We start from the raw sequence: 23,363 nt of genomic DNA on the forward strand, positions 1-23,363 counted from the left end.
TAGTGGGTGCAGCTTTTGTTTCTCAAATATCTTTATTACATTTGCCCTCCCACACTCAACCCTATTGTAATTTTATTTTTATTTAATTTTTTTCTGTAAAAGACAGATTCGCTTTTTTTGTGCCTTATTTTTCCTTTTCAATTATTCTCATTTTTGTTTTGTTTTGTTTTCTGCACTATCTCTTAGTTGTTTTAAGCTTGAACAAGGCAACCCTATTATCCCTTTTCATTATAATGTTGGTTTTGTATAAGGATTCACCCCTTTTTCATTATGGCCAGGTTTCTACTTTTTTCCCTTTTGTTCTTTTTTTTCATTATTGAAAGGGTCATCCAATTCCTCTTCCTCAAAAGAAAGAAAAAGACAATTGTATGTACTGCATCTGTGTTTGATTCTTCTAGGCACAAAGTCAGTCGAAACGCCTTTATTTTTGTTAACGCGCAATCTGTTCTTGGATTTAGCAATATGAGAACTGTTAGCATGTATGTCTGAATCTAGAACAGGAAGGCTCTCAGAAACACACAGAACAGGAAGGCTCTCAGAAACACACAGAACAGGAAGGCTCTCAGAAACACACAGAACAGGAAGGCTTTCAGAAACACACAGAACAGGAAGGCTCTCAGAAACACACAGAACAGGAAGGCTCTCAGAAACACACAGAACAGGAAGGCTCTCAGAAACACACAGAACAGGAAGGCTCTCAGAAACACACAGAACAGGAAGGCTCTCAGAAACACACAGAACAGGAAGGCTTTCAGAAACACACAGAACAGGAAGGCTCTCAGAAACACACAGAACAGGAAGGCTCTCGGAAACACACAGAACAGGAAGGCTCTCAGAAACACACAGAACAGGAAGGCTCTCAGAAACACACAGAACAGGAAGGCTCTCAGAAACACACAGAACAGATGAGGAAAGGTGGAGAAGAGAGATTAACTAGCTTGAGGGTTGTGTATGTAAGAAGGTCAAATTAGAGCACACATTTGCAAGTCTCAGGTTTAAATGTGCGCGCACAGTTCAAGAGCTAAAACGTGTTGTGTGAGTGTATGTTGTCTGTGGGTTGTTAACGTGAATGTGTAAATGCACTTGGCTTGTCATTTTCACACAACAATTTTCATTGCTGACACCTATAGCTGTTTTCTTCTCATTTCATTCTCACCTGACTTGTATTTCTGTCTGTTCTTGTAAAAGGTGTACACCTGACTTGTATTTCTGTCTGTTCTTGTAAAAGGTGTACACCTGACTTGTATTTCTGTCTGTTCTTGTAAAAGGTGTACACCTGACTTGTATTTCTGTCTGTTCTTGTAAAAGGTGTACACCTGACTTGTATTTCTGTCTGTTCTTGTAAAAGGTGTACACCTGACTTGTATTTCTGTCTGTTCTTGTAAAAGGTGTACACCTGCATTCATTATCTTTCTAAATCAGGATAGCTACACACTTTCTTCTTTTTACATTTAGTCAAGTTGTGACTAAATGTTTTAACATTGACGGGGAATCGAGACAAGGGCCGTGTGTGTATGTGTAGAGCGTTTCCAAGGAAACTACTGGAACTTCACATGAGATATCCTGGGTATGATATCCCCAGAGAGTTTTTTCCTTTTTTTGATAAATGTATTTGATGTCATATCTGGCTTTTAATGAAAGTTTTCTATCAAATAGCTTGAAATTTTGGTTAAGTAATCTTCGACGCCGCCTGGACTTTGTTATTGCATTTCAGCGTGGCGGCTTAAAAATGAATTCATTAGTTTGGTCATTGAAAATTGTAATTGAAATAAAACTTATTAAACGATCCAAAAATAATTTCATGTTATTTTTTTAATGATTTTCTGATTCTAAAAACATTAATATGTTATGTTTGGATTAAAAACAAGCTCAGAAAGTTAAAAAAAAATAGAGATACAGAAAAGCGTGCTTTCCTGCTCAGCGCAACCACTACCACGCTATACTGGCTTGTCAATTTCACTGCCTTTTCCATGAGCGGGGGACTGATGATGATATACTGTCTTGGTGAAAAAATGCAGTGCATTCCTTTTCATTCTGTAAGTTAGACAGCTTGACCAAAATGTAGTAATTTTGCCTCACGCAACTTGACCCAGGTTCAATGCAGCAGATGTGCATTAACTTGTTGAAGTTTCTTTACAATTTGTCATGGTAAGTTTTGATTTTGTGCATACACAAATCAGCTTGATTTTGGGCCAGTCGAGAATCTTTAATTTTGGTTTGACATTGTTTTTTTCATTTTGATGCTAGTTTGTCTGTATTTGTCTTTTTACATTTAGTCAAGTTTTGACTAAATGTTTTAACGTAGAGGGGGGAATCGAGACGAGGGTTGTGGTGTGTGTGTGTGTGTGTGTGTGTGTGTGTCTGTCTGTCTGTCTGTCTGTCTGTCTGTCTGTGTGTGTGTGTAGAGCGATTCAGACCAAACTACTGGACCGATCTGTATGAAATTTTACATGAGAGTTCCTGGGAATGATATCCCCGGACGTTTTTTTCTTTTTTTCGATAAATACCTTTGATGACGTCATATCCGGCTTTTTGTAAAAGTTGAGGCGGCACTGTCACACCCTCATTTTTCAATCAAATTGATTGAAATTTTGGCCCAGCAATCTTCGATGAAGGCCGGACTTCGGTATTGCATTTCAGCTTGGTGGCTTAAGAATTAATTGATGACTTTGGTCATTAAAAATCTGAAAATTGTAAAAAAAAAAAAAAAATTTTTTAAACGATCCAAATTTACGTTTATCTTATTCTTCATCATTTTCTGATTCCAAAAACATATAAATATGTTTCCAAAAACATATAAATATGTTATATTTGGATTAAAAACAAGCTCTGAAAATTAAAAATATAAAAATTATTATTAAAATAAAATTTCCGAAATCGATTTAAAAACAATTTCATCTTATTCCTTGTGGGTTCCTGATTCCAAAAACATATAGATGTGATATGTTTGGATTAAAAACACGATCAGAAAGTTAAAAAGAATAGAGATAAAGAAAAGCGTGCTATCCTTCTCAGCGCAACTACTACCCCGCTCTTCTTGTCAATTTCACTGCCTGTGCATCGAGCGGTGGACTGACGATGCTACGAGTATACGCTCTTGCTGTAAAAATGCAGTGAGTTCAGTTTCATTCTGTCAGTTCGACAGCTTGACTAAATGTTGTAATTTCGCCTTACGCCACTTGTTTTTTTCTTTGTCTGTCTGCCTTTCTGACTACATGTTATAGCTATTGTGTTTTGGTTTTGTTAGATATTAAATGCTCTTAATTTTTTTTCTGTCCAAAAGTCAGATAGTGATATGCTTTAAATTCTGTTCTTTACAATTATGCTTTTAGTTCAGTAATTTAGCGCTGTTAAGGAAATAGTAAATTTACTTGTCAAACATGAACATAATAATCGTCATCCTGTCAAGCATACGAATAGGTAACCAGAAGACAGACCAAAGTAATTATTATGTGAATTTTCACACACTTACAGTACAGTTGCATTATTGCTATTAAGATGTTAGCTCTGACAAAGTTGGTATTGCTTAGTCATATTTTACCTGCGTGTGTGTGTGTGTGTGTGTATGCGCGCAAGCAAACATGTTTGTTCATGCAGGTGAGAGAGAGAAAGAGGAAGAGAGAGAGAGTGTATATGTCACATTTTTTTCATTGCATTACATATAGTGTGTGTGTGTGTGTGTGTGTGTGTGTGTGTGTGTGTGTGTGTGTGTGTGTGTGTGTGTGTGTGTGTGTGTGTGTGTGTGTGCGTGCGTGCGTGCGTGTGCACGCAAACAAATACATTCATGCAGGTGAGAGAGAAGAAGAGAGAGAGGGTGTATATGTCACTTTCTTCATTGCATTACATATAGCACTGAATTTTTTTCTCCTGGTGATTCGGAGAAAGGTTACAGGAGAAAAAGGAGGTATTTAGCACGGTGTTTTTAAAAACTGAGGGGGGAAAAAAAGTAAAGACTTCATGGCAAACCTTTTTCCTTGCTTGCAGAAACCCAGGCTACGCCTCATCGACAACCCCTCGAAACTCGACAGTACGCACGCAGTCTGTGTTCGTGAAGGAGAAAGGGGTGAGCACCTCTCTACAAGGGAGCAAATCGCAGTCAAAGGTCAGCTTGAGCCACTTAAAAAAGCGCGTGTCACAGGTGACAGAGCAGCTCAGTGGCGGCATGGAAAGCAGCCAGCGCAACTCCACCGAGCTTATTGAGTTGAATGAACAGGCATGTAACTGTTCAGTTGCTTCCCTTTCTGTTGAGATTCAGTCATGTTTCACTGTTCGGTTGCCTCCCTTTCTGTTGAGAATTAGTCGTGTCACCGTTCAGTTGCCTCCCTTTTTGTTAAGTCACTCGTTATTTGTCCGTTTATATTTTACGTTAATTTACTTTTTCAATCAGTCTATGTTATCTCTTTTTTATTTGCGGGCGTCTATTCTGTTTTGATCAAAGCACATTTTTTATGTTTTATTTATTATTTATTTAGTATTATTTACCTGTTTATTTTATCATATTCATTGACGAATTTTGTTATGTCTGCTGTCCTGTCTCTGTTCAGTTCACTCAGTTAACCCTATTTTGCTTTCATTCAGTTATGATTTAAACGGAGCAAACACTAAACAGGACGACGACAGAGGTAGGAGGGTGGGGAAGGGTACACAAATGTGAACTAATTTATCCTTCAAGCTGCTAATCTAAAATAAAATCATAATTAGCCTCATAACACAGCGTAGACCTCTCTAGAGACACATGGCAGAATTCCAGATGAAATTTGCTTTTAGTGAAAATGATCCTGAAATGTGCCTAATAATTCAATGAGATTTTGTCTGTTAAAAGTTGCTAGGGAAAGCTAACAACCCGCACGAAGGTCATTCACCCCAATGTCATGGCGAAACGGTAAACTCCCCTTGGAAGTCGTGGATTGGAAACGATAGCTACTGAACTACATGCCTGGGTTCATTCCTCATTTTCTCTGCTAATCTTTCTTCAGCAATTAATTTTGGACATAGTCTTTGCTTCACTGGTTTCTGGAATTTGGTTTTTCTCTTGTCTCCCCCGTACTAACACAGTAACTGTGAATATGTATATATATCCTTCCAGCATCCCTGTAGTGGAAAAATAATTGAATTTGTAATCTCTAACTGGTTTGAAGCGACTCTAACTGGATGAAACAACTGCTTGAGTTGTTTGGTGTTCTCCGTCCTGTACAAATTAACCTCACAGGAAGTCTGGTTCAGCGCATGTTCTGATCTCTTGCTTAGTAATAGGTAAGGATGGGCTATCTTGGGTGAAAGAAAACTTTAAATGCTGCAAATAAAAGCTGTTAAAGATGGAATAACGCTATTTATTAAAATGAAAGGGTTTGTATGCTTATAAAACTTTACATCTAGTGCATGAATTGAAAGGGAAGTTCTGGAATGTTGGTACCATGTTTTATGACTTCTGGTAGTTAGGAGTAAAAGTGTTAAATCTGCAGCCACATATTTCTGGTAGTTGAGTAAAAGTGATAACTCTGGAAAGCAAAAAGCTTACGTTTTAAGTGTAGTCCTATCAGTATTCAGCATAGATTGTAGCTGAAAATATAAACACACACAATATGGAAAGGGAAGTTCTGGAATATTGGTATGATGTTTTTTTACTTCTGGTAGTTAGGAGTAAAAGTGTTAAATCTGCAGCCACATATTTCTGGTAGTTTAGGAGTAAAAGTGATAACTCTGGAAAGCAAAAAGCTTGTGTTTTATTTTAAGTGTAGTCCTATCAGTATTCAGCATAGATTGTAGCTGGGAACATAAACACACACAGAATGGATGATAGTGAGCAGAGAGAAGATGGGGAACTGCATGCAACAAAACTGTGTGTTTTGCTATGTGTTTGTATCTTTTATTTACACTTTCTTGTCCTGTTTATTGTTATTAATACATTATTTCTCTTTACATTGCCAATATATAATATATACTATTTGTGTGAATCTTTCATGCACTTGTTCCTGTGTTGGTTTTGTACTAAATCCACTTAGAATGGTCAGATGCAATTGAAATGTTGCACAGATAAAGGGGTGGTGGAAGATGAAAATTGAATTGCAATGGGCCTGGGTTAAGTGCTTTTTAGGGACAGACAGCTCCTCTAAGCTGCTGCAGAAAACGTTTTCCAGCATAGATTTCACTGCAAAAATGTGGGCGAGATAATGGTAGTTTTTTTGTCATGGTTGAGCCTGGCCAGGAGCTTGTATCAAAGCGCTAGTCGATCAAAGTATCCTACTCCTTTAATTATCCTTACTGAAGAATTACAGGAGTAGAATACTTTTATTGACCAGTGGTTTGATACAAGCTCCTGTGGTTTTGAACTTGTTTATGGGGAGTGGGGGGGGGGGGGGGGGGGGGGGGATAGAGGATTCATTGCATGTCTGTCAATTATCTTGCATTTCTAATTTAGTTTGTACTGGTATATGAGGTGTAAATACATTTAATTCCCTGAGTGTTCCTGAATGTACATAATCATTATTGGGTGTAACTTGCATTGCTTATTCTTTGGTTACGTGCAAGTGTTTATGTTATGCCAACTTTCAGTTTCCATGAATTGAACTTTTTCCTGAATTCCCGTGAAATTTGCTTGTTTACTTTTCTAAAGCCTTGATTTGCGCTGAACATGTATGCTGACATTTTTTTCTTCTTTTTTACTAAGAGCTCGTATTTGTTTTTGCGAAGTTGCGTTGTGCCATGCTTCTGAGCTGTGAAGTCAGTTTGTAAGGAGAAAGATACATGGATATGAAATTCACTGGGAAAACTGTCAGCTTTGTGGATTTGTAAAAACTGCTTACAGTGTAACCTGCGACATTGAAACTTGGCATGAAAAAGCTTGCTAGTTCTTGCAAATGATCACAGGTGAGTGTACTTAAGACTAGTAAAAAGGTAGGGCCAAAAAAAAAAATAGTCTGTTTACGGTAACCCGACCGACCCTATTTTTTTCGCGCGACCCTAGACTTTTTTTTGGCATTTGGGAAAAAAAAAAAAAAAAAATTGCAAAATAAAGTAAAAATATGGTTTTTTGGAAAAAAATAAACAAAATAAATCCCGACCTACCGACCCTATTTTTTTGGCCTATGTTACCGTAAACAGACCTATTTTTTGGGGGGCCTAGTATTGTCTGCATAGCGCAGAGTGATACTAGTAAAAAGGTAGTATTGTCTGCATAACGCAGAGTGATAATGGCAAGATCTGATGAGAAAGGGGAGGAAGCGCTCTATATATAGATGTCAACTGAAAGTGAGAGTTATGTGGAGACTGATTCCACGTCATTTTCACATACGGTTAATATATATAATTATATTTATAGCGTTTACTTCCCTTTGTTATTAGAATTGTCTGTCCTCAAGATCGAATTTTATTATTCGGTTTAGATGTGGTAAATATGTGTGAAAAAAGGGGAGGGGTGGTGGTAGAGTAGCTAAAACAGTGACAAATAAAAATGTAAAAAACTAGCCATAAGTTCTTGGGTCAAGGAGACACAGTACCAGGGGCGGACCTAGTTGTGGATAAGGGGGGGGGTTCCAATTTGGAGCAGGGGTCCAGGGGCCGCTCAGCCTTGGTGGGGGGTCTGGGGGGCTTCGCCCCCCAGATGCTGAAGGAATTTAATTTTTTTAGGTCAATCGGAGGCCTCTCCTTTGAGTTTCTCGTCAGTTTCAAGCATGTTGCATTTGGAAGGAAGGAAAGCACAAGCCCTTTATTTTTTTACTAAGAAAAAAAAAAAAAAGAAAAAAAGAAAAACCGGATGGGGGGGGGGGGGGGGGGGGTTCCGGGCACCCAGGAACCCCCCCCCTAGGTCCGCCCCTGCAGTACTGTCTGGTGTCTGGACTTTAAGGCAATGTGCGGCAGTAAAATTAAACTTATAGAATACATGGAATAACCTTGTTTTCTCGGGGGTCCTGATTTGGCCTATTATGGTCCGCTGGACCCGAAAAGCAATAGCTAACTAACTAACCTTGTTTTCTGGGTTGTTATTGAAGTGACATAGAAATAAATGAACTTTTTAAAAAATATAAATGGTCACAGACTGCCGTTGCTATGGAAACAGCCGCCATATTGGATTTCAAGGAAACTGTTTTACAGCGACATCATACATCAGAAATGCATATTTGGCACAATGATACACAAGACTTATATTTGCAATCATATAGAACGAATTTTTTACTAAAGACCACAGATGAATTTAAATACATTTTTGACTCACATGCGAAGCAAAAGTGAGTCTATGTACTCACCCGAGTCGTCCGTCCGTCCGTCCCCCCTGTCCGTCCGTCCAGCCGTCCGGAAAACTTTAACGTTGGATATTTCTTGGACACTATTAAGTCTATCAGTACCAAATTTGGCAAGATGGTGTATGATGACAAGGCCCCAAAAAACATACATAGCATCTTGACCTTGCTTCAAGGTCAAGGTCGCAGGGGCCATAAATGTTGTCTAAAAAACAGCTATTTTTCACATTTTTCCCATTTTCTCTGAAGTTTTTGAGATTTAATACCTCACCTATAAATGATATATAGGGCAAAGTAAGCCCCATCTTTTGATACCAGTTTGGTTTACCTTGCTTCAAGGTCAAGGTCACAGGAGCTCTTCAAAGTTGGATTGTATACATATTTTGAAGTGACCTTGACCCTGAACTATGGAAGATAACTGTTTCAAACTTAAAAATTATGTGGGGCACATGTTATGCTTTCATCATGAGACACATTTGGTCACATATGATCAAGGTCAAGGTCACTTTGACCCTTATGAAATGTGACCAAAATAAGGTAGTGAACCACTAAAAGTGACCATATCTCATGGTAGAAAGAGCCAATAAGCACCATTGTACTTCCTATGTCTTGAATTAACAGCTTTGTGTTGCATGACCTTGGATGACCTTGACCTTGGGTCAAGGTCACATGTATTTTGGTAGGAAAAATGTGTAAAGCAGTTCTTGGTGTATGATGTCATTGCTAGGTTTAGCTGAAGGTCAAGGTCATGTAAAGGTCAAGGTCAAGCATGTGAGTCGTATGGGCTTTGCCCTTCTTGTTGTAATAAGGATGAGTGAATTTGTAACCACATATTCATTAGTCCTTATTACAAAAATTAATATAAATTCAACTGTAGTCTTTAGTCAAAAAATCGTTCTATATGATTGCAGATATAAGTCTTGTGTATCATTGTGCCAAATATCATGCATTTCTGATGTATGATGTCGCTGTAAAACCGTTTCCTAGAAATCCAATATGGCGCTGTTAATGCCAGTTTCCATAGCAACGGCAGTCTATGTCATTTAGTATTCGCAATTGTTTCATTTCTTTTTGTAAGTGACTTCAATACCTACCCAGAAAACAAAGTAATTCCATGTATTCTCCAAGTTTAAATTTGGTAATTTTAGTGCCTCACATTGCCTTAAGTCTGCTACACAGATAATTACTTGATTTCTATTCAAAACTGACGTGATCATTGGTGGGGGGAGGGGTGTGTTTCCTGGTAAACCACAGATCTGATCTATTGTGGGGTGGGCTGTGGTGCAATTTTCCAGTAAACCACCTTTGATCTCATGCAATCAGGTGTTGTTCTTCCCCCCGCGGGTTAGGGGGAAGAATTTACCCGATGCTCCCCAGCATGTCGTAAGAGGCGACTAACGGATTCTGTTTCTCCTTTTACCCTTGTTAAGTGTTTCTTGTATAGACTATAGTCAATTTTTGTAAAGATTTTAGTCAAGCAGTATGTAAGAAATGTTAAGTCCTTTGTACTGGAAACTTGCATTCTCCCAGTAAGGTAATGTATTGTACTACGTTGCAAGCCCCTGGAGCAAATTTTTGATTAATGCTTTTGTGAACAAGAAACAATTGACAAGTGACTCTATCCCATCTTCCCCGTTTCCCCGTCGCGATATAACCCTTCGTGGTTGAAAACGACGTTAAACACCAAATAAAGAAAGAAAGGTGTTGTTCTGATGCCATGAAAACTGCCTACTCCACACTAAAAACAGCAAGTTGTCAGGACTATAGTGACAAGAAGTTGAACAAGAAAAAGCAGGTCAGCATATCATCAGGCTTTGAGAGTTACAGAGACACGTGTGTCAACAGCTGACGACTCGTCGACCCCCACGGCCAGACTCGGAGCGCCGAGGTAGCCGCCCCCCAAGCTATCAGATGGGGAGTAAGACCAACAGTATCAACAGCCTGGCGTCCTCCGAGAGCACCGTCACCTCCAACACCGGCAACAGGCTCTCTGGTCAGTGTCACACAACTTTTTCGGACAAGTATATAGTGATGATAATAGGTACCATAACTTATCTGTGAAATTTGTTGTCTCTTTCAAAATGGACGAAGCAAAAAGACAAAAGCAATAGAAGAGAAGACGTTCACAGGTAAGTTAAAGTAGCATTTAGCATCACTGATTGTTTGTTTTTACACCCCCGGTATAGGGGTGTGTATAGGATTCGGTCGATGTGTTTGTTTGTGTGTTTGTGTTCGCATATAGATCTCAAGAATGAACGGACCGATTGTCGCCAAACTTGGTGAACAGGTTCTATACATTCCTGAGACGGTCCTTACAAAAATTGGGACCAGTCAAACACACGGTTAGGGAGTTATTGGTGGATTAAGATTCTACAAGGACTTCTAGAGGGACATATTAATGGTCAAAGGGAAATAACCTTCTCAGTTGGTGGCAGTGAGAATGGTAAGGACGGGAGTGTTTTTCCTACCTCGGAGGAATTTCTTGTTCTATCTTGTTTGTCCACTTGAAAGACCATTAGGTTGACGTTCTTGTAAAGGTTTTGTTTTGTCTATCATTAAGCATTAAACATTTGATAAACAAAGCTTTCTTGTCTTTTTTAAAATTATTTATTTTGGCATTATACCAGTCGATCTGTTTCGGATTTTTCTTTGTTTGTTTGCTTAACGCCCAGCCGACCACGAAGAGTCATATCAGGGTTTGTTTCGGATTACAACCCTTTCAGGTTATACACAAAGTCCATGTTGTTGAAGTGTGGAGTAAACTTTGCAATACATTCTTAATATTTTATCCTTTTTTTCATGCATCATTTGTATGATTAGCGTTGGTAAAAAAAAAGAGACGCATTTTCCCGTATGCTGCATGCTTCACATTTAATAAAAAAAAGTCTCTGCGAGTTTTCAAATACATGTAAGTCAAAAATCATGTGTCAACACCACCCATGTAAACTGTTGTGTGTTCACTCTTTAAGGCTCCAGCGACTCTGGGTCAATGATGGAGGAGGCGGCCCCACCGTTGCCGGAGAAACAGAACAACGCTGATTATACCAATGTCAGTTCTCCCAGCGACCCTCCACCCGTTCCCCGCCGACCCTCTTCCGTCTCACAGCGCCAAAAGGTCGGCATTTTCAGCAAGATATTCAACTTTTGAGGTTGCTCTTGAACTTTGCGTGTGTTGCTTTTTTTTTCTTCTTCTTTTTTTCAGAACGCACAACAGTACTCATCATTTTACTGTGACTGAAAAAAGAAGACAGGGTTGGTAGAATGTTTAGGATTAGTGATTAGTTGCTGGTCAGCCCATGTCATTTCAGTAATAGAGGTTTTTTTCTAGTCAAAACATGTAATTTTAGTATTGGACGTTATTTTCTTGTCAACGGGTGTCGTTTCAATATTGGGGGTTATTTTCTGGTCAACACAGTCATGTAACTACAGTATTAGAGGTTACTTTCTGGTCAACCTGTGTAATTTCAATATTAGAGGTTATTCGTATTTCTTTCGAATACATCACCTCAATTTAACTAATAGGAGTTACCTTACTTACGAGTGCTAGACTAGCACTCGTAAGTAAGGTAACTCCTATTAGTTAAATTGAGGTGAGTATTCTTAGAAATAGTCATTTTACTTGTAAAAAATACATTTTTTTAATTTTTTTTATTTTATCTTTTGCTGGCTGAATTTTTTTATCCTGATACTTTTCAGCTGCCCACAAGTTACCTTATTGTTTTTGTGTATGTTGTCTTGTGCTCTGTTGTTTGTTTGTTTGTTTACTTACTTGATAGTTTGTGGTCTGTTTGTTTTTCTGTTTGTATGTGTTGCTGTACATTGTATTAATATTTTCAGCTGTGTATATTACCTCTAACCCTGTCATACTTCATTTTCAGCAGAATAATTATCATGTTTGTTGCATCTTCTTTGCATCTGTACATTTTCAGCAAGACTCTGACTTGCAACAAATGTGCAGACATACTGGAGTGATCTTCGCTGAATTGCACATGTACATAATTATTTAAACACTCTGTTTCAGCTGTGACAGTTTAACTTTGTACAAACTAACTCTCTATCAGCTGTATCTGCTAACTGCCAGGCATGAAATTCTTTAGCATGTAGAACAGAATCTGAAGCTGAGAAAATTTGTAAATTTTCTAGTGAGAAGAAGACAAGCTGCTCATCATGAAAAAAAACCAATGTCTGCAAAATCCCCCCAACTTCTCTTTCTCCATACCCCTTGATGAGAATCTGCTGCCGTTTCTGAAATTGGCCCCATATATATATGAGAGCAGAATTTCATGCCTTTACTACTTCCTTCTATTTGTATCCAAATTGCAATGAATGCCAACATGTTGACCTTGACTAAGAATGTGACCTTCACCTCTATTTCTGGTCTTTTCTCTGGTCTCGGCAGCCCCTACCTCCTGTCCCGTCAGATGATGCTCCTCCGCCGCCTGTTCCTCGCAAGTTGAACTTTCCGCCGTCTTGACCTTACAGGATGACCTTGTGTCCGTGATCTTGACCTTGACCTCAGTGGCTGATCTTGCCAAGACTTTTAAAATGTGCAGGTGTTAAACAATGGCTAATGCATGCTTTCTTGGCTTTTTTTCTGCACTCTTTTTGAATGTGTTCCTCTCTCTTGGGGCATTGATATTTTATATTTTAAATTTTTTAAATTTTTTATATGCTCATTCTCAATTGTGTGGACATTTTTTTCGTTCACAGAATGTTTGATGTTGGTGCAATCATTGTTATCTGGCTCGGAATGCTGTGAATGCTATTATAAACGCACAAAAGGCTTCTCTCTTTCTCGTTTGTTTATCTCTGATTCTTTTTCCCTTTCTGTCTCTGTTCTAACAGTCTGTTGAGGGCTTTCAAAGGCTGCTAGGTGAAGAAAGCCAAAAAGAACATCTTGCTGCTTTATATTTGTGCAAACACTTTTATCATTTGTACATTTCATTGCTGTGGCAGATATTAGTTATTGCTATTGCAGCTTTTAATTATTTTTTAAGTACTTGCTTCACTATGTAGTGTACCTTTGGTCTTTCTGTCTCTTCAGTATCTCTATCTCCAGCTGATATAGTGGTCTTTTCCTCTGCCTTTAGGTTCAATTTTCACTCACACTTTGTCAGTGTATGACCATTGTATTGTAGTTGCGGGAATTGTGGTCTGGTTTGAGTGGAGGTTTGGTGTGGAATATTTCATTGAGGTGTAAGTTTTAGATTTTGTAAATACCCCCCAATTGTAAATATTGTCTTCTCATTTGTTCATCTACCAAGGCAAAACAGAGCACGGTTTTAAGTTTTCAGGTTTTTGTTTGTTTTTAAAACTTGAAACGCATTTTATACTTTGATTTCAGTTGGGGTTTTTTTCTGTTTGCATCTCAACCGTACATTTTACTGAACCTTAAAGGGAATGGATACATGTGAGAATTGTTCTGAAGGGAATTTAAGTTTTACCTGATCATGTTGAACTTGAAAAACAGATGTCTGCCTATGCACAAACCCTTCCATAAACTCCTGGTTATTAAAGATAGCGTCCTTCATGTAGACCCCATTGTAAGTCACCATAGATCCATTCAGGCAGCGTAACCTTGGATACAACCATCTCTCTGCATACTATATAAATCTACAGTCTGCATTCTTTCCATGTAGATTAGACATTTTGTGTGCCCCCCGCGGGTTAGGGGGAGTCCCATATTGGTTGGGACGAGAAAGAATTTACCCGATGCTCCCCAGCATGTCGTAAGAGGCGACTAACGGATTCTGTTTCTCCTTTTACCCTTGTTAAGTGTTTCTTGTATAGAATATAGTCAATGTTTGTAAAGATTTTAGTCAAGCAGTATGTAAGAAATGTTAAGTCCTTTGTATTGGAAACTTGCATTCTCCCAGTAAGGTCATATATTGTACTACGTTGCAAGCCCCTGGAGCAAATTTTTGATTAGTGCTTTTGTGAACAAGAAACAATTGACAAGTGGCTCTATCCCATCTCCCCCCTTCCCTCCCTCGCGATATAACCTTGAACGGTTGAAAACGACGTTAAACACCAAATAAAGAAAGAAAGAAAGAAAGACATTTTTTGTTGAAAAATGTCACAACTGACACTGGTGTCAAATCTGCGAAATCATTTAAGCAACAAAAATAATCCCGCTCTCCACAGGAAGCAGCGAGCCTCTTGATTGTTGGTATGTGTGCAAGGGGAGGGATGCTCTCACTTCATGTGTACAAGTGGAGGGATGCTCTCACTTCATGTGTACAAGTGGAGGGATGCTCTCACTTCATGTGTACAAGTGGAGGGATGCTCTCACTTCATGTGTACAAGTGGAGGGATGCTCTCACTTCATGTGTACAAGTGGAGGGATGCTCTCACTTCATGTGTGCAAGTGGAGGGATGCTCTCACTTCATGTGTACAAGTGGAGGGATGCTCTCACTTCATGTGTACAAGTGGAGGGATGCTCTCACTTCATGTGTACAAGTGGAGGGATACTCTCACTTCATGTGTACAAGTGGAGGGATGCTCTCACTTCATGTGTGCAAGTGGAGGGATGCTCTCACTTCATGTGTACAAGTGGAGGGATGCTCTCACTTCATGTGTGCAAGTGGAGGGATGCTCTCACTTCATGCAAAAACCCTGACAGACATGATGTTAAACACGAGAAGGAAGGTATCTTTAAGAACTATTATTTTGATTCCTTTGTCATCCTGCTAGCATTGCAGTGTTCACAACACACTTGACATGAGCCATGTGTACAGCCAAATCACCATCTTGCATAATTCTCTTGGCTGGCTAATTTGATCTGTCATTCTGTTGATCTGTGGTTTTAAATTGATCTTAAATTTGTTGTTTGTTCTCTTAGAATTCATGACATTTATATCATCAATCTTTTGTTTTCTGATTAATACTGTAATAGTATTTGTGCAGCCCCACACACCATTTTACATAGTAAATTGATCTCTCCTCTAACTGTAAATGTTTGCTTGAGGCATAATGTAGAGTTTTGCTCAAAGATACTAGCCATTCTGATGTTACCAGAGAATAGTGTTTAGGCTACTCTTTACTCTCACCTGTAAAGTGGAGTTTTCTTGGACATTACTGATGTTTGAGTGGTGGTAGGTCATCCGTAAAGTGGAGTTTTCTTGGACATTACTGATGTTTGAGTGGTGGTAGGTCATCCATAAAGTGGAGTTTTCTTGGACATTACTGATGTTTGAGTGGTGGTAGGTCATCCGTAAAGTGGAGTTTTCTTGGACATTACTGATGTTTGAGTGGTGGTAGGTCATCCGTGAAGAAAGAATAGGAAGGACTATTATAGTGTGGAAAAAATACAGTGGTATCTCAGATGGACACCCTTGACAGCCAAATGTCCTGACATTGCAGGTGGCCTGTCATGATAAGAATAAGAATAAGATAGGTATATATTTTGCTGAAGATAAAAGGACAAATGAAGGTGTCCTTTATGGGGAAGTGTCCTCTCATTGGAGGGGCCTCATTTGGCAGGTACAGTACCACCACAAGTAAAACCAATAAGAAAGTCGGAACCTAAATCTTATCCCTTGCATAACAATCTCCTGCGTGCTTGCAACACTTTTTCTCTCTCTGTTTTTTTATGTTTGAAGCGAGAGTCAAGCTAGTTGCCCAGTAAGTTTTAGATTTGTTTCTGCTTTGTACAAAAAATGCTCCGGGCTTGTGATATGTAGTACTTAAGTTGTAGCTTTCATTGTTGTTGAATAGCTACTACTGGTCATAGGATGCCTGCTTCATTTATTTTATTTTATTTAGAATAAAATAAATATTGATATATTTTATTTATTAATGTTTTAGCAAATTTCTTAACAGATTGTGTGCAATGTATGTGTGTTTTTCTTTCAATGTCCTTTACTATCTTCCATGATGGAACTCATATTGTTGTATTGTCCATTTTGTAACAGAAGCTAGTCCATAAAAGAGGTAATGTTTTCAATGAATGTAACAGCATTTTAGTCTTGGTAGAAATGCAATGATCGGTTAAACAGTTCAGTCACAAGCAGGCTGTAAAGCAAAAGTTGGGACCAAAAATGATCAGCAGAATGTGTAAATATGGAAGTTTCTGCAGTTAGTTTTAGTATTATGCAACACACTTTTTACGCTGTGAAAACGGTCGAGTTTGTTCATGTTATGCAAGATAATGTGGTATTTACCTCAGTTTTTTTCTTATCCTTGAAGGTGTCAGGGTTTCATAGTTAATTGCACAGGAATCCCTAATATCCCCCACAATTCCTCCTTCCGTTGATGTATTTATTTTGACAGGATATGGACTTTTCATGTACTTAATAACATTTGTTTCTGTTCAATCAATTTAGATGGGGGTCTTGTTAGTTCTGTTTTGTTGATTTTGGAGAGGTATACCGCCTGTGGAGCATGTTGCAATTTTATTTTTAGGCAGTAATCAAATCAGCTATGTCAAAAATTCAAAGTGGGCTTGTGTCAGTCTTCACTTTCCACCCCCGCCAACAACGAAAACGAAGAAACTTAGAACCTATTCAATGCAGAGATTAATACAAAATGTACAAGCAGCAAGCGTAGTAAACTTTTTTTGCAGAACAAAAAATATTTGTAAATGCTTCTTTTGAGCCCAATGCTAGGGATTTATCGGTGAGGGGAAAAGAATATGACGGTAAACTTGAAAAAATTTGCATTTTACCTTCTGAATTTGTTGTTTGTTTTCTCTTTAAGCTTCTAAAATTATCAGCACATTAGTAAAGTTGGATCTGTATGTCACAAAATAGCCTTCAAGACTAACTTGCCAGTTTTAAATGGTGTTGACAAGTGTGAAGGGCGTCAAAATATTGTCTCTGAGGAAAAGCAAGCAGTGTGTGGGTAACTTAAACAGTTGCGAACAAATCAAAGCCTCGAACATTGTGTGTGTGCTGCATCTTGCAGAGCTCAGTCATAACATTAATCGTGGTATTAACAGTACTTTTAGCAGTGAACTTGTCACTGTCAGTGGAGCTTGGAAACAAAAACTCACCGAGCTCAGTACTTAATATTTGTATTGGTGCTACTCATGTTTGTGTTTAAAGTAAAGACTGTTACAATGCAATGTGCTATGTAGTAAACATATTGTAAAGGTATGCAAGTGTTGCTTTGGATACAAAATTCTTGTTTTTTGTTTGTTTGTTTTTGTTCTGTTAACATGTATAGTTGTTTGTTTGTTCGTTCATGGGCTGAAACTCCCACGGCTTTTACATGTATGACCGTTTTTACCCTGCCATACGCCGCTTTCGGTGGAAGCATGCTGGGTATTTTCGTGTTTCTTAACCCACCGAACTCTGACATGGATTACAGGATCTTTTTCGTGCGCACTTGGTCTTGTGTACGGACACTGAGGAGAGTCTGCACACAAAGTTGACTCCGAGAAATAAATCTCTCGCCGAACGTGGGGACGAACTCACGCTGACAGCGGCCAACTGGATACAAATCCAGCGCGCTACCGACTGAGCTACATCCCCGCCCTAACATGTATAGTAGGAGGCAAAAGAAATGCACCACACTGCTGCAAATGATTTTTTTCGTCATTTTCAAACTGTTGTAAAATATTAACCAGATAAGGTACATCAAAAAGAAAAAACAGATTCGTGGAGGATATTTTACTGGCTTGTTTTTTAATCGTTGTCTTAAACTTTTGTGATTATATAACGCTTTGGCAGATAAATCTCATTTGACCATGATGGGATGAATTTTCTACACAACTGATTTTACCTGGTTGAAAAATATGCATATTTACGATTTTTGAAGCTTGACACTTTAAAATTTTGCCTGTATCACACAATTTATGAAAAGGTAAAAAAAATGACAACAATTAAAAGCATTAACTGTAGAGCCAGTAAAATGTCCTCCTTGAATCTGTTTTTACGATTGTCTTGGTCTGCTACAGATACAATACTAAAACAAGAAGACGACAGAAAGAGGAAGAAGAAATCAGTAAAGATGACAGACAGCAATTAATACTTTGGACTTTTTTTAATTTTAATAACGTTATTTGCCGTCTGTCTTGTTTACTGATTACATTTTACATTATCTTGTTCTTGTACAAGAATAGTTATTTCATTATTACCGTATTCAGTATTACATTTCATGGAATTTGCAGTTCTTAATCATTTTCCGTTACAATCGTTAAGTTGTTTTCCTGTTTTCTTTGCCAATCAGGTCACAAGAACAAGTCTTGCTGTCTCTACCTCACTCTTTCACACTCAAGCTGGGAAACAAACTCTTTTCATTTCCTTTTTTTTTCTTCTTGCATATAAACATAGCCTGGTATCAGCAATGCAAATTTGCAAAGGAAAAAAATCACAAATATAATCAATAAAACAGCTCCCCACCCCCTCCCTTTTGCCCTCTCTCCAAATAACTCAGTGACAAAACAATGAGACAGACAATGGGACTGAAAAAATACAATCACAACCATTCAATAATTTAAAAAAAGGCCTCCCACCCAACGGTAAAAAAAGAGAAAAAAGTTTCCAGTACATGAAAATGGACCAAAAAATCCTTGCCATCCACACAAAAATCTCGCTCACAACACAGGACAATATAACGAACGAATCTGCGTCACCCGAATACTCTTTTTATGACTTTTGAGGCTAAATAACTCAGTCTGGATTCCTCGATTTCAAACCGAATAAATTGGATAAAGACTTTCTCCAACAAAAGGACAATCTGAATAACTTACCATGCTAAAGAGTGCAAGCTTTACAAGTATGTACAGCAACTCATGTTTGCAATCCATTTAAAAAAAAAAAGTACCACAATTCCTTTCAAACTCAACATGAATAGTGGATCCTCTCTGTTTTCTGTTCATCCTCGCAGGTCTACACAGAACTGACAATGAAATCAGATCAGAATGACAAGTCCTAGATGAATTCATGCACATCAAATCTTTCAATTCTTTTTGTAAACAAGAAAACGGCTGGGAAACTGGAAGATAGGAGAAGCACAAAGTCTTGCCATTCAAAGCAAACCACAATCTCACAAAATGGGATGTGGTGGTGGACATAAAAATGTATTCATGCTCAATAAACATTTACCAAATTCAGAAGAAAAAAAATCTAAAATCACTCGTTCAAACACCATAAGTGGAATCTGAATAGTAACGGTTTGTTCCTTTCTTTCGGTAGTAATTATATACATCAATGTGAAAAATACAAAAACTAAGGCAAAATACAACTACTTATACATAATATGCATTCAAAAGGCAAAAATAAAACTCTGTGAACAACTTGGCGGACTAGAAGCTTGTAGTAAATCTGCAGTGTTTGCACACACACAACAACTCAAATCAATAAAAAAGACTGGCGTTGTAAGGCATATTCACAAAAGCATACAAGCAAAGCATTTGCACAAAAGCAACCAACAACAACAAAATAATAATATTGGCAAAAGTAACTACCATTACAGCACAATTGGGGAAAAGGAGGTAGATGATTAACTAAAATACACATACAACTATCGCTCAAAATTGAATTTAAAAAATGCCCAAATCTACTGAGTGAAAAAAAGACAACAGACTTTAAGACTATGGTAACTGATATTTGCACAACTAGTCTACAAAGACTTAGAGAGGAATTGGAAGTTGGTAAAATTTAAGTTTTCATGTTTTCTGGGGGTTTCTAAGTGTGACATCAACATGGAAAGGATATGTTTGATAGTCATGTTCCTTCAAGTTTAATTTTTAATTTTTTTAAATTTATTTATTTTATGTTATTATTTTATTTGTTTGGGCTTCTTGAAAGAAACCTGTCAACTCTTTTCTGTAAAGACCTTTTGACCATATTAAGTAAACATTCCAATGTTCTTTACTGTCCATTTTTCACAACCGTCTTGCAAAACTTCAGAATAATGCCGTACAAATCCATCAGTTCTTGAGTTCTTGGAAGGTAATCCACAACACGAGCAATACATTGCAACTGTTTCTAAACAGTCAAAAATTATTAAAACATAACTTGGACCAAATCAGGGGAAGACATGCATGCCTAATATGGACAAATATATACACTAATGTGAATCGTCATATTATGCTAACATGTGTAACAACATGACAAATATTGAAATTCACCTGACCACAAGAGAGATCGGTTTCAACTTGAAGGTTACCCGAAATATACGAACCAAATTTACATCATGCGAACAATTTACATCCATAAAGCAAACTGTTTGCACGTATGATTCAAACTACACGTACATGGACCAGCAAGCAGTCATTTGTGTACAGCATTTCAAACTCTGTGCTGTACTTATTGTCACATTCATGTACACTACATGAAGCGCTCACAAAAATATGGTCATTCAACACCACGGAAGAATAAAAATGGGATAAAAACACAATAAAAGCAGGTACTATTGCTAGTCGTCTCCATCACTTTCACCAGACACTTTGGCTCACACAAAACTGTCTCGCCCTGGCAGTGTTTGAAAACCTCATCCCAAAGGAAGTTCACGAAAAACCTCAAAAACAAACATTTTCCGGCCCTCTGAAGCAGACCTACAAGACACCACACAGCTATTCAGGATCCACAACTGAAAGAGCTCAAGTTCTAATAATGCATTGGAAAAAAAAGGCAAACTTTAAGGGAGGTACTGATGCAAATCGACACAACACATTAGATTGGCACAACACGCTAAAAACTGGGTGACAAAAAGAACAGCAAACTCAGTTATGATATGCAGCATAAAATTCTTATTAAAATGGCTCACCAGCATTCAGCACATCAAATATGTATTTGTACTTTGCCGTCAGTTCTTGCAAAGATTCAGGAAAACTCTAGAAAAACGTATCCTACACACATTAACAAGCAGATGTCACAAGACGTGAAGACCTCACAAGCTTAAAAAAATAAGAGAAAAAGAGACTCGAATAGACTTTTGACCCTACAATACACCTACAGACATTGAATAGCATATAACACAGAAAGCACCAGATACCATGACCCACCAGCCAAATGGGAATGCATTCTCAACAATGAAACTCAGTGTGACAACATTGGATGAGAAAAAGCGGTGATCTTTGAAGCGTAACCAACATGATTTGTTACGTCATACAGACTATTATTCTGTCGATCATTCTGTTTCAAATTAACATTTGAAATATTACAAAAAAATGATAGTTAAAATCTGTCAAGGCCTGGCGGAATATTTACCCACTGCTGCACTGGTCTAAATTACGTTTAGAGATGACGTTTTTAGTACGCACAATATCGTACTGGTTTTCACCTTGCCCTACAAATAAACGACATACACGTAAAGCAAAATTCAAGTTTGATAAACGACAGACTGACATACAGCATGAGTGGGCAAATAGACATCTTGCAGATTTTAAAGCCACTATTTCAGTATTTATGTGAACATGTCTGAACATCCTTTCAGATCTCACCTTTCAGCGATGAAAAGTACATCATGGAAAAACACAGCAACACCTACATTTGCACCATCAACATTTCAAAGCAGTCACATTTACATCATAATAAAAAAATGGATGCAATAATACACCATTACACTCATCAGCACAAAACTCCTATCCAAGCTCACACAAATCCATTGCACACAAGAAGCAAAAGCTGAACAGGCAGCAACAACATTGTCTGCAGTCTCATTGTGAACATGCCGAGGCTCGCTTCACACAGATACACACTCTTTTCTACCAAAAATGTCTGTAAAATTCTAGATACCATTCTAGCTCTCTGTGCTAAATTGCTTAATAAAATATGTGCGAGAAAATGTTTTTGCTTGGTGTACTAACTTTGATTAGTAGCTGCAGGGTGTATTTTCACGCAGGTGAAATCATGACGATTTTCTTATAAAAGACTAGATTTATGTCAAGATTAAAAAGATAAGAATTTAGGACCCAACACGACACGGGGCTTTTCCTGGAAGAAGTTGCCTGTGTGGTGATACCAGTAGGTAACACACACACACACACACACACACACACACACACTTTACAACTACTGAATCAAACTCCACATTTTCAAAGACACCGGTTCCATTCTATGTGGAGATCTGTGCAATGCAATACTGCTGTTCTAACCAGAGGAAACAAAACCTACCTTTCTACTGATAAAATGCTGCAGAAAACACCGGCTTACAATGCAAAATGGGACTCTACTGCCAAGCATAACAAAGCTTATGTAAGCTAACTGAACTTGGCTTCACTTAAGACATGTTGCAATATTTCTGACCGCATGGCACTCATACTGCCAACAGCAAACCAAGACACAAATGCCATAAAAATGATGTCCTTCTAAACTGGTTTTAAAACTAGAACTGTCTTTCACAACTTGACCAATGCGTTGGGATTATATGCCCCAAATTGCCTTTCAATAAAGTAGGAAAATATCTGCTACCTTCAAACACTCATATAACAGTTAAGAATTCAGACATCAAGACACACATTAAAGTGCTTAAAGCTGTCTGTGAATAATCATACAGGAAGCTGAGCTCATACGAAAATCCAAGCAACTATCGATGCTTCCCAAAGCAAAAATGTAGCAAAGAAAATATCCAAAAGTGTGGTAATGAAACCATCAAACACAGCAAGTTCTCTTTTGCAAAGGCATGTACCAAATTTCCTGGAAGAATCCAGAAGTAAGCATCCTGAATGCGAAGAATCATCCGCGTCGTATCATGACAAAACTATTCTAGCGTCAATGTCAGCATGGCCTGAACTCCTCTCCGTCAAAGAAAAGCAGCAGCATCTCTCCACCTCATCACTCTTCTTGCACAAACAGCACACAGTGACAGACCAGTCATCAAGCGACCAAGCTCACATCTGCCTTCCAAAGAAACAACAGTGTTTTAAAAGCACACAGCACTGAGAATGAGATGCAACTCTCCGATGACGGTGAAGACAAGGTGAAAGCAGTCACAGCAATGTGGAAAGAGGCTGTTTTAAGGCGTATAGCCACACTCTCACACACACAAACACACGCAGAGCAGTGCTGAAGATGTTTCAGTAGAGATCAAATTTCTTCTTCATGTCGTTTCGTTTCCACTCCGCCAGACGGAAGAAGCGGTCGCGAGGCATCTTGAACATTCTGCTGAAATCTTCATCATTCAAGTGGATCTGGGGAAAAAAGAAAAAAAGAATGATGCATACATGATTTTGAATG

The 23,363-nt window shown here is 38.2% G+C and overlaps 2 protein-coding genes across 21 annotated transcripts in view; one reads left to right on the forward strand and one right to left on the reverse strand.

Moving 5' to 3' along the window:
• LOC138982785 (dedicator of cytokinesis protein 1-like) overlaps positions 1-17,333 on the forward strand; it is a 120,366-nt gene extending 103,033 nt beyond the window's left edge. For 13 of the 18 annotated variants that reach the window (XM_070356113.1, XM_070356112.1, XM_070356116.1 and 10 more), the window contains 4 exons: positions 3,985-4,213; positions 10,083-10,230; positions 11,207-11,352; positions 12,637-17,333. In XM_070356113.1, coding sequence (XP_070212214.1) covers positions 3,985-4,213; positions 10,083-10,230; positions 11,207-11,352; positions 12,637-12,711 — 598 coding nt within the window. In that variant the 3' untranslated portion in view covers positions 12,712-17,333. The remainder of the gene's footprint in view (positions 1-3,984; positions 4,214-10,082; positions 10,231-11,206; positions 11,353-12,636) is intronic. The other 5 variants (XM_070356122.1, XM_070356126.1, XM_070356128.1 and 2 more) reach the window with 3 other exon arrangements.
• Positions 17,334-18,472: 1,139 nt separating this feature from the next.
• LOC138982789 (actin-binding LIM protein 1-like) overlaps positions 18,473-23,363 on the reverse strand; it is a 63,401-nt gene continuing 58,510 nt past the window's right edge. For all 3 annotated transcript variants that reach the window (XM_070356134.1, XM_070356133.1, XM_070356135.1), the window contains one exon: positions 18,473-23,317. In XM_070356134.1, coding sequence (XP_070212235.1) covers positions 23,204-23,317 — 114 coding nt within the window. In that variant the 3' untranslated portion in view covers positions 18,473-23,203. The remainder of the gene's footprint in view (positions 23,318-23,363) is intronic.

The sequence above is a fragment of the Littorina saxatilis genome, linkage group LG12, assembly GCF_037325665.1.
Source record: "Littorina saxatilis isolate snail1 linkage group LG12, US_GU_Lsax_2.0, whole genome shotgun sequence".
Classification (NCBI taxonomy): Eukaryota; Metazoa; Mollusca; class Gastropoda; order Littorinimorpha; family Littorinidae; genus Littorina; species Littorina saxatilis.